Source organism: Aplysia californica, unplaced genomic scaffold (assembly GCF_000002075.1).
Source record: "Aplysia californica isolate F4 #8 unplaced genomic scaffold, AplCal3.0 scaffold00290, whole genome shotgun sequence".
In the NCBI taxonomy this organism is placed as follows: Eukaryota; Metazoa; Mollusca; class Gastropoda; order Aplysiida; family Aplysiidae; genus Aplysia; species Aplysia californica.
The window spans coordinates 12,480-24,121 of record NW_004797560.1 but is presented as its reverse complement, the minus strand read 5'-3'; the positions used below and the strand labels follow the sequence as shown (position 1 = coordinate 24,121).

Here is an 11,642-nt window from a genome sequence, read left to right as displayed (position 1 = left end):
AACCACCACCATCTTCTGCGTGCCAAAACAAGGAGCCTAACCACGACATCACGAGCTGTGGCGTTAACAAAAGTCACGGCCACGACAGAGACCCACGGTAGCTGTACGTAGAACAAATCTACAGTTCCTTCACTAAGCCGGAACGAACAACACAAGGGAACAGAACAAGAGGAGGACTCGCGGCCGGACAACACAACTCTAGACCTGAACACACTCCCAAAACGACGGGTGCATATCAAAAGTAATAGATATTCTTCCAGACTGTACAAAAAACTCATTATGCAAAAATCTGCGATAGTAACCTTCTAAGGCAACAACAGTATACATTATTGAGAGAACAGATGAAGATAAGAAACAAACAAACAAACAAACAAACAAACACTTCTCCAGGAGCTCAGAGAAAACAAGTGTATAAACTCACAGAGGTCCCACCGTCTAGGTGACTGGTAAACAGGAGTACAAAAGGATCTTAGTAAACCGTAGTTAGTAAGCTGCTTGCAAATAGTAAAGCACTCTTCAGTTAGCTGAAGACAATTGCAGTAGGTACAATAACCAACAAAAACTCACTCTACTCTGCCCATTTAAATCAGTCCTTTCTTTTTCCCTAACCAGGCAGCCAGACAAAAATGTTTTAAATAAAATAACAGAAATACGTAGCAGTTCTTCTCTCATTTGGCGAGGTAAGAAGCGTCGACAAGCAACAGTGAAAAGATGAGGCCGCAAGAGAAGCGTTAATCAGAGTCCAGCTAAATAAAGGAAAACGAGGACCTGTCTCTGGTAATACTGATCATTGTCGACGAGCAGGGCAGCACATTGCCGGGAAAGAAACCCCAAACAAACAACAAAAGAGAAAAAGCTAACTCCAAACAGCTTCCCTCGGGTTAAAGACAAAAAGCAAAACTATCAAGACAATAAGCAAAACTCTCAAGACAAAACTCTCAAGACAAAACAGTCCAAGCGGATTTCTCCTGTTCTCATAATGAATTAGCTGCCAGTTCCACAAAGCACGCTCGAGCGCCACAATCCAACAGCTGGGTTATTATGTGTCAACACAAGCCCGCGCTGAAGCGCACCGTACAACATAACATGACAGCGCCACTGATTAATGGCCGGCCACGGAAGCAGCAGCGTCTCTGCTGTAGGGGGATGTCAACGATCGCGCGTGCCCTTGTGTCAGTACTGTCTCCTACAATAAATAACCAGTCAAAAAACTGAAATAGTGACGTATGAGAAGAATGAGAAATGGGACCCCCCTAAGCGACGTATTAGAAGAATGAGAAATGGGATCCCCCCAAAAAACCCAACAACCCAAAATAACTTTCTAGAAGTACCGCGAAATCTCCGCGAAGTCTGAACATGGTGCTTACAAAAGCGATGAAGAGGAAGGAACTGTTAACTCTGACTGCGAAGCGTACGACGATCAAGAAGAAAAAAGAATACTGAAAGGAATCAGGGTAGCAGTGACGGACACAACACGAAAGTAAATGCTGATCATTACGGAACAAGGTAACAACTGTAAAAACAAGAAGCAACGTCATCGCTAAGCACCAAACACAATCAGAAGGTGCAGTGGTAAAGCATACATTATGATACATTGTTCACTTCATAATGTCACTGTTGGCAAAGAAAAAAAAACCACAACTGCAAAACATTTGAATAATAATAATAATAATAATAACTAAAGTCATACACAGCCCGGCATATATAACAACGTGAATAGCAACCAAAAAAAAAAAAAAAAAAGAATGAATGAAAACAAGGGACAGGGGGGGGGGGGGGGGGGGGGAGAGAGAGAGAGAGAGAGGAAAGAGTTGAGCAAAACTGTTTCTTAACACAGGTGGAAACAAAGACTATCGAGTCCGTGCTGAGATATCAACTGATATGACCGAGAGAGGAAAAACATCAAAGTTCTATGGAGTGCGTACTATGACATATTCTGTACATCTCAAAAGCATCAAAACGTGTTTTTTTCAGCATTACAAAATCAGTGCACATAATAATATTATTTATTATCTTTCTTTTAACATGATAACAACAAAACCCAACAGCGACGCACTCGTGTCAGGTTCTCAGAGTTCCACAGTCCGACCGACCTCGCCTCGCCTTCACAATCTGCCGCGAGCAGCTAGCTAGCTAGCTGTCTGCGTTCACACAACATGTACGCATCTCTGACACACATCACGTACAAGGATGTACAGAAACCACAGTGAGTTTTGTGAAAGAACGAGCCAGGCACAACACAGGACTTTCATCATGACCTCAGAGACTTTCACCATGACCTCTCACATGCACAGACAGGCAGGCGGTACACGACGCAGTGTTCAAACTCAAGCTGACAGAGTACTTTGGCAGACAATGGCAACACATCTCGTCATCGGTCTTTTCGAGATCCCTCGGCCCAACGTTTCCCATCAGGGCAACAGGACAGACACAACTGTCATACACTTCATACAGTCATCTCGCCCTTTAGTTGTGCTTTCCCGCCTGGCAAATGAGGGGCCGTGGAACCTCAGGAAGAGACCGGGTAACGAGTCTTTTCACTGGCAGCCATTGATGGTCTGCGGCATATGTCTGCCATGAGCGAGGAGACGCGGCTCCCTCAAAACTTCAGGAGCTGGGTTGCATCCTGATTTTTGAGTCATGAAGTGCACATGAGCACTCACTCAGAACCACTCGCCTCAGCTGCGGAAAGCTGTGCCGAAACGCTCAACAACAGTGCAGTGAGGAACTTTTCATTCGTCTTTTCAGCGCATTAACCCTTCAGAGCCTGCGTGCCCGTGACACATATGTGTCGGAGCCGTTCCGACAATACCCAGACAGGGCGCAGCGTCTGATCAACGGCAAACTCGCATCATGTGGACAGACATTTTCACCACACAGCCGGGCAGAATTTTGAACCGCTTTCATCGAAGCAGCATCCCGGCGGCGCCATTCACACCGAGCATCACTTGTGAGTGACAGCAGCAGTCAGTGAGGAGCTCACACAGACATGATGTGACGACCCACACACACTGACGCGCAGTGACAAACACTCACAGACATGCGGTGACCAACACACAGTTGGGTATCGACGCACACACTCCGACGTGTGACGACCCACACACCTGGCAGTTGTTAGTGGAATGGCTAACTTTGTCCCCACGACACGCCCATGCAAGGTACAGTCTCTGTCCTTCGACAGACAGCTCGCACTGGTCAACCTTCGCGTTTGTTTCATCCACGCCCCAACCCATTGGTTCTCCATTTTTTTCGTTTTGGACAGGGATATTGGGAAGAGGATATGAATGACTTAAGGCCAGAGTACCTCCATACACCATGAAATACTACACTTGTTACAGAATCAGTTATCACTTAACAATCTTGAAAAACTTCTTTATGCAGGGCTGGGAACTGCTGGTCGAACTCTGCGGGCGACTTCATCTTGATGCTGTTGAGGAACTTGGAGTGGTCGCTGTTCACTTTCTGGAACAGCGGGACCAGGCTCATAAGGTTCTGGAACCTCTCCTCGTAGTCTGGGGGAACAACAGGCAAACGTTTACTCATTAGGTGTTTGGCTTGTGTAATGCCGAAGCAGAAACCACAAATCATATTAATACTTATTTCTCCTAATTTTTTCTTCTGTAAGAAATATTCTCCTCCGCAGATACATTGGTCCTCGTCAGACATTGACAGATGAACTACTATTATGACATGAGTCCTGAGGGCTTCTTTCTTACAGACCAGAAGCCTAGGTCTTTTACTTTTTACATTTATCAAATTCTTCCATCTTAACCATCTTGTTATAAGTATTCATATGACCTTAGAGCATGCATCAAAATAAAATTGAGTATGTATAGATTGATCTAGCTTAAGATAATTATTGTTTATATTGCTGCTCATTTATATTAAGCATGTGATCGTAAGCCTGCGTGTGTATGCATGTTTGTGTGTGCACGTTTGTGTGCGTGTGTGTGCGGGCGTGTGCGCGGGAGTGTGTGTGCGTAAGTGGTGAAACACCAAACCAATGTGCCAGAATCTAGACAATAAAGATGTATCTTATCTTCTCTTATCTGGTCTTTTCTTACATGTGTGAGCACACACGCAACAGGACACAAGGAGGAAGAGGTACTCACCTTTGTGTGTGTGCTTCATCAAGCGGAACAGTGCCTGCTGGTACAACTGCTGGATGGTGCGGATGGCAAGCACATTGGTCAGGTTGTTGCGACCTGAAACACAAACACACCACAACGCACACGTGTCAACTTCTTGTGTCAAAACGAGTAGTACTAAAGTACTAAATTGAACGACAAGACAAAAAAATAACAGAAAATATATTAAATCTTAGTAAGACAACACAGGGTGACACTGCCTTTTTCATGTCAAGTTTAGAACAAGTCAAAAGTTAAAAATTCATAATTTTTAAAAATTTCCTAACATGCCCTGTTTCACAAACATTCTCACAACAAAGAGCAGCATCCGACATATTTCCCACAAACTCCAAAAGGAATAACCTACAATAAAATAATTGGTAAATAATTATGCCATTTCGTCTGCCATTTGACGAGGTCTTTTTCTGCGATGTTTTTCTTACCTGGGCAGATGAGGAGGATGGCTCCCAGCATTGCCAATTCTCCGTCGCTCAAATTCAGCGGGTGGATGTGTCGGGCAATCATGAAAAACTCGTCCAAGAACTGTCCCATGGGCAGAGATTTGATCACTTGTCTGCAACAACAACAACGAGGAAATTTCATTTAACTGACCATCGATACAGTTTTGTTTTTGTAAGAGCTTTACGGCACTTGCAACCCAAAAAGGTCATTATATACCTGCCGAAGACTAGAGGTGTCACAAGAGGGTAACAAACATAAAAAGAAGGAGAGACAAAGAAGATAGTTGTTTGATAGGAAGGAAGGAGCAAACCATACCAGAGCACCCCGCCAACCACCCATATTGATACAGTTTAAGAGTACAGTCGAAATTGCCCAACTAACATGGCCACCCATAGTGGAGGAGAAAAGGGTTTTTGTCTTAGTTTTAGTCTTAGTACAAGTTTTACGGCGCTCCCAACTGCATAAGGTCATATGAGCGCCAGAAGATTAGAGGTGTTAAAAGAGAGTAACAAACATAAAACAGAAGGAGGGGGAGATAAGGACGATATATGTTTGATAGGAAAGAAGAAGCAAACCACACCAGAGCACCCGCCAACCACCCACGGTTTGTCTTAGACAGACGGACATCTTGCACAGTGTCACTACGCAAGAGAAGAAACAGGAAGTGGCCCTTTGTACGGGTGAATGTCTTATACGGGTGGCCGGTGTTTGTCCGTAGCCTATACCCTGGTGCAGGGTGATTTAAAAAAAGTTTTAGTTAGTGTTTTACGGCACTTGCAACACAATAAGGTCATATAAGAGCCGAAGACTAGAGGTCTCACAAGAGAGTAACAAAAAAAAAAGAGAGATATGGACGAATAGATGTTTGATAGGAAAGAAGAAGCAATCCGCAGTGTGAGAAAGGCAAATGATGATGATCACAACAATCTTAAAAGACAACAACAACAACAACAAAAAAGAAAAAAAAAAGGCGACTGACCTGGGCGAAGCGACCGACAAGGATGGGTCCAGCATGGTCTCATTAATGGGGTCCACGAGGATGGAGTGCCGGACCAGCATGACCTCGAAGCTGCCTTGTTTGATCAGGCGGATCTGGTCCTCTTGGCCCACCTGGGAGATGCGTTGTAGTTTTAGTAAGTGTTTTACAGCATTTGCAACACAGTAAAATCATATACAGTCACAACAGGCAAGTTTGATGGAAAGAGAGGCAGAGGCAGACAGAGGGAAAAGATACTGGACAAGATGACAACATGGTTGGGAGCAGCAAGAACAACAGACACCATTGCTGCAGCGCAAGACAGAGTGAAGTGGAGGTCCATGGTCGCCCACGCCAGTCGGCAAGGCACCGGATGATGATGATGAAAATCATATACGTGCCGAAGATTAGAGGTGTTACAAGAAAGTAACAAAAACAAAGAAAAAGGAGGGGAGACAGTTTTTTAGTTTTAGTAAGAGTTTTACGGCACTTGCAAACACAATAAGGTCGTATAAGTGCCGAAGATTAGGGCTGTTACAAGAGAGTAACAAACACACAAAAAAAGGAGGAGAGATCAGGAAGAAGGAGCAGACCACACCAGAGCTCTCGCCAACCACCAACAAATGTTACTTTACTGAGGAAATAATGCCCTGAGCACAGTAGCAAAATGGACATGGGATTGAAAAACAAGAAAGAAAGAAAGATGGAAGAGGTGTTACAATTTTTTAAAAACCCGGGGAAAAACAGAAGAAAGAAAGAAAGAAAGAAAGAAAGAAAAGAAAGAAAGAAATAAAGAAAAAAAAGAAAACAAAGAAAGAAAGAAAAGAGTCCTGGACTTCAAAAATTAGAGTAAACCACAAGCCCTCACACATACACCACACGTACACACTCACGAACGCACACACACACCCACAAACACACATAATGTCTGCTCCTCTCACCTCCACAAATCCTGGCAACTTCTTGCCAAACTTGACCACCTTGGAGATCTCAGGCACCATGGAGGAGAGGAACTTCTGCCATATCAACGACACGCTCACCGTCAGGGACGAGATGTCGGGCTGGGGACACGACGAACAATAACAGTTAAAGTTTGGTCGTTAAGTAAGCTTTACAGCACTTGCAACACAATAAAGGGTGTTTCTTTCATTACTACTCAGTTTGGTGTTTGGAACAAAGAAAATAGGTGACATGGGAGCAAAGTCCTCAGGAAGTTTGGGATGATCAAAAATTGGATGATCAAAAATATCAAAAATTCGATGATCAAAAATATCAAAAATTGAATGACCAAGAATTAAAAGATCAAATATTCTCTCCCTGTCGTTTTATGCAAGAAAAATTCGGAAATTATGCAAACTGAGCCCAAAAATGTGAAATTGTGCGATTCTGTTAATTTAAACAAAGAAAGATAAAGGCAAATAATCAGAAACTATGCCCCAAAAATGATCAAATTTTGCTGAATTATCCAGGGGGACAGAGTATTGGTTGACCAAGAATTGGATGATCAAATATTGGTTGATCAAGAATTGGATGATCAAATATTGGTTGACCAAGAATTGGATGATCAAATATTGGTTGACCAAGAATTGGATGATCAAATATTGGTTGACCAAGAATTGGATGACCAAATACTGAATGACCAAATGGGGCGGGTACAAATGTGGAACAACTTTCCACAGAGAGCAATCCGTGACTTACCATGTCCGGGCAGCCTTTATCGGTAGAAATTCTGTCGAAGGCTTCATTGACCTTGGCCCTGGTGCCGACCGTGGTGGCCATGTGGGCGTCGATGATCGCGTCGGTCACTTGGTCGATGAGGAGCAGCCGGTCAGTGGAGGGAGGTTCGCGAACCTGTCAAACAAACACAGAGAAGAAAGGTTGTTGTTACGCTGTTATCGAGCCAGAAAGAATAAAGGTAAAAGATGGCGGTTCGCGAACCTCTCACGAAGAGAGAGAGAGAATAAAAGGATAAGACAATAGACCAAGAACCTTTCAAACAAACAGAACAGAAAGGTAAAAGATGGGAGATTCACGAACCTTTAACTTTTAAAGTTTTAGTAGAGGTTTTACTGCGCTCGCAACTGCATAAAGTCATATGAGCGCCAGAAGATTAGAGGGGTTACAAGAGAGTAACAAACATAAAAAAGAAGAAGGGGGGGATAAGGACGATAGACGTTTGATAGGAAAGAAGGAGCGAACCACACCAGAGCACCCGCCAACCACCCACGGTAAAAGATGCGAGGTTCATGAACCTGTCACACAGAGAAAGAATAAAAGGATAAGACAATGATTCAAGAACCACTTTTTTTTTCAGTAAGAGTTTTACGCACTTGCAACACAATAAAGTCATATATAAGTGCAGAAGATTAGAGGTGTTACAAGAGAGTAACAAACTCAAAAAAAGAAGGAGGAAAGATAAAGACGATAGACGTTTTCTAGGAAAGAAGGAGGAGGGAGATAAGGACGATAGACGTTTTATAGGAAAAAAGGAGGAGGGAGATAAGGACGATAGAGGGAGATAAGGACGATAGACGTTTTCTAGGAAAGAAGGAGGAGGGAGATAGGGAAGATCGATGCTTGACAGGAGAGAGAGGGAACAAACAACCACACCAGAACACCCGCCAATCACCCACAGAGGGGGGTCGGATGTCAAGGAGGAGGAGGAGGAGTAGCCGGACAAACGCTAGCTAGCCCTCACCTCTCCCATGATGCGTTTGACCTCGGCCATGTTCTCAGGTGTGTTGATCAGCTCCAGGCCTTCCTCGATCGGCTCTTCCTTGATCAGGATGTTGGCGTTGGCGATGTTGGAGTCCACCTGAAACAACGACGCAGGGGGAGGGTTATGGCCGCTCTTTCTCTGAGTGTGTGTGTGTGTGTGTGTGTGTGTGTGTGTGTGTGTGTGTGTGTGTGTGTGTGTGTGTGTGTGCGAGAGAAAGAGAAAGAGAGAGACAGAGACAGAGAGAGAGAGAGAGAGAGAGAGACAGAGAGACAGAGAGGGAGAGAGGGAGAGAGAGAGAATAGAGAGAGAGAGAGAATAGAGAGAGAGATATATATAAATCAAAAATGAAAGGAAAGAAAGAAAGACAGAAAGAACTCAAGAAATCAAGAAGTTCAAAGAAAAAATAGAGACTGACAGAAAGAAAGAAGGAAAGAAATAAAGACAGAAAGACAGAACTGTGCGCTCACCTCTTGCTTGATGGCGGTGGGCGACAAGAGGGGTGACATGGGCGACATCAAATTTGTGTTGATATTGAGGCGGCTCATGTTGTCCGGTGCAGCCCCTCCCAGCCCATACATGCTGGTGCTGGTGCCGGCGTTGTTGTTGAGGTTGTTGTTGACGGCCGGCTCCTTATTGGCTGACGACGACGAGTCGGGGGAGGCCATCTGGTTTGTGTTGAAGGCCATGAAGGTCGACGGGGAGCAGGGGTCAAGGTTGTCCAGCGGAGGCATGTTCAGCGGTGAAGGCATGTTGTCATTGAGGGGCTGCGTGCTGGGGGAAAACACTGTGGGAGGGGTGGGGGAGGGAGGAGGGAGGGAGGGAGGGGCAACAACGATGAGTTTAAGTTTGAGTTTTTTACGTAAAGACGTGAACATCGACCTAATAACGGTCACATAATGAAGGGAAGACTTAGTTTTAGTAAGAGTGTTAAGGCCTTGCAACACAATAAGGTCATAAAAGTGCCGAAGAATAGAGGTGTTACAAGAGAGTAACATACACAAAAAAGAAAAAGGAGAAGAGATAAGGACGATAGATGTTTGATAGGAAAGAAGGAGCAAACCACACCAGAACACCTGCCGACCACCCACGGGGAGCAACGTTGAGTTTGAAGTTTGAGTTTTGAGTCAATACGAGCACATCGACCCAATAACGGTCACATAATGAAGGTGCACATTTTTCAGTAAAGTTCAAATGGAAATGTTTTTTTATGGACACAAAAGAAGTTAAGCCAAAACCAAAATAATTTGATAAAATTTGCCAAACTGGGGAAAAATTTCACCAATTTCCTTATTTTGACGAGCGCCTGATTTCACCACAACGCCTCACATAATTTATATTCGGAAAAAAAACGTGCCACAAATCCCCCATCCATCCATCAACTCACCTGTGTTTCCGTTCATGTTGGCTCCCTGGCCAATGAACATCTTGTTGTCGAAGATGTCGCTGGTGTTCAGGTTGGTGCCGCCCGGCGTCAGGGGCGAGAAGTCGGCCATGCTCAGGTCGGGGAAGGGCGAGGGGGCCTGCATGGAGGACGGGCTGCCCACATTGGGCAGGTCAAGGCCCATGCCGAAGCTCTTAGAGCCCAGCATGGAGGGGTCAGGGTTGAGGTTCACATCCTGGGGTAGGGACGGGGTGGACACGGGCGCCGTGATGCCGCCACCACCGCCGCTGGTGATGGACGAGCTCGGGGCGGACACGTTGTGGTGGTGGGAGGAGTGGGAGGAGGAGGAGCCGCCACCAGACTTGGAGTGCTCGCGGAAACTTTGCTGGGCCGCCGACAGGAAGGCCTGGGGGAGGGAGGGAGGGAGGGAGGGTTTAAGAAGAGATGAGAGTCGAGATGAAATGAGTCAAGAGAAGATGAAAGAAGAGACGAAAAGAAAAGATAAAAGAAGAGAGGAAAAGATAAGAAAAGATAAAAGAAGAGGGGAAAAGAAAAGATAAAAAGAGAGGAAAAGAAAAGATAAAAAAGAGAGGAAAAGATAAGATAAAAAAAGAGAGGAAAAGATAAGATAAAAGAAGAGAGGAAAAGAAAAGATAAAAGAAGTTAGTACTTTTAGTTTAGTTGTAATAAAGAGTTTTACAGCACTTGCAACACAATAAGGTTATAGAAGTGCCGAAGAATAGATGTGTTACAAAGGAGTAACATACACAGAAAAGAAGGAGGGGAGATAAAGACGATAGATGTTTGCTAGGAAAGAAGGAGCAAACCACCCACACATAGTTGCTAGATGTTTGCTAGGAAAGAAGGGAAGGAGCAAACCACCCACACATAGTTGCTAGATGTTTGCTAGGAAAGAAGGGAAGGAGCAAACCACCCACACACAGTTGCTAGATGTTTGATAGGAAAGAAGGAGCAAACCAGCCACACATATAATATATAGTTGCTGTAGCACGACAAAAGATATTGCTGTCTTGTTTGTTGGGATAAAGAAGAAGCACAATAGCACAATAACAATCATTTCCTGCGAGGAGAAAGCAATTTAACAGATTGAAAGAAACAAAAAGAGGGAAAGAAAAGGAAAGAAGCATGACCTATCAGTGCCCCCCCCCCCAAAAAAAAAACAACACAACCCAACAACAATCTCACCATCATCATTGCCTTTCTGACCTGACCCAACCACCTAGCTAGAAGAAACTCCCATCCCCACCCCCACCCCCCTCCCACAAAACCACCTCATCATCATCATCGTCCCTTGTCACCCAATCACCTTTTGCTAGGAGAAAAACACATGAAAAAAACAAAACAAAACAACAACAAAACCCAAGCAATTCTCACCTGCATCAGTTCCGATTTGAAAGTTCCGTTGGCTTGCAGCAACTTCTGAAGTTCAGCCATTCTGAGTCGGTAGAGTTCCTGTGGAGAGGGGTACGGTGCGATAGGGAGGTTGGTGGTGTGTGTCCGGGTCTGTTCGCCGCTCACTTCCTTCAGGCGTTTGGGACGACGGCCGAGGCGAGAGGCTGCGCAAAGAGAAGAAACAGAAAAGACACGTTAGTTCTTCGTTTTAGAGTAAGAGTGTTACGGCACTTGCAACACAATAAGGTCAGACAAGTGCTGAAGAATAGATTATGTGTTACATGAGAAGAACATACACAAAAAAGGAGGAGGAGAAATAAGGACGGTAGATGTTTTCGTTTTAGTAAGAGTTTTACGGCACTTGCAACATAATAAGGTCATATATATATAAGTGCCGAAGATTAAAGGTGTAACAATAGAGTGACAAACACAAAAACAGAAGGAGGGGAAATAGAGACGATAGAGAGATTTTTCATAGGAAAAAAGGAGCAAACCACACCAGAGCACCCACCAACCAACCATCTGTGAGAGGAGTTTTCTTCCCTTTTTTTAACAAATGCCCCC

At 44.5% G+C, this 11,642-nt stretch overlaps 1 protein-coding gene across 1 annotated transcript; it reads right to left on the bottom strand.

Moving 5' to 3' along the window:
- Positions 1 to 1,937: 1,937 nt before the first annotated feature.
- Positions 1,938 to 11,242, bottom strand: LOC101845250 (nuclear receptor subfamily 1 group D member 1; the record flags this gene model as incomplete). The annotated part of the gene is given in 10 exon segments (XM_013084391.2): positions 1,938 to 3,512; positions 4,113 to 4,205; positions 4,571 to 4,701; positions 5,569 to 5,699; positions 6,507 to 6,626; positions 7,264 to 7,416; positions 8,264 to 8,380; positions 8,752 to 9,068; positions 9,669 to 10,071; positions 11,061 to 11,242. Coding segments are annotated over 10 exon segments (1,808 nt in total), but the record flags the coding sequence as incomplete, so codon positions are not given.
- Positions 11,243 to 11,642: the final 400 nt, after the last annotated feature.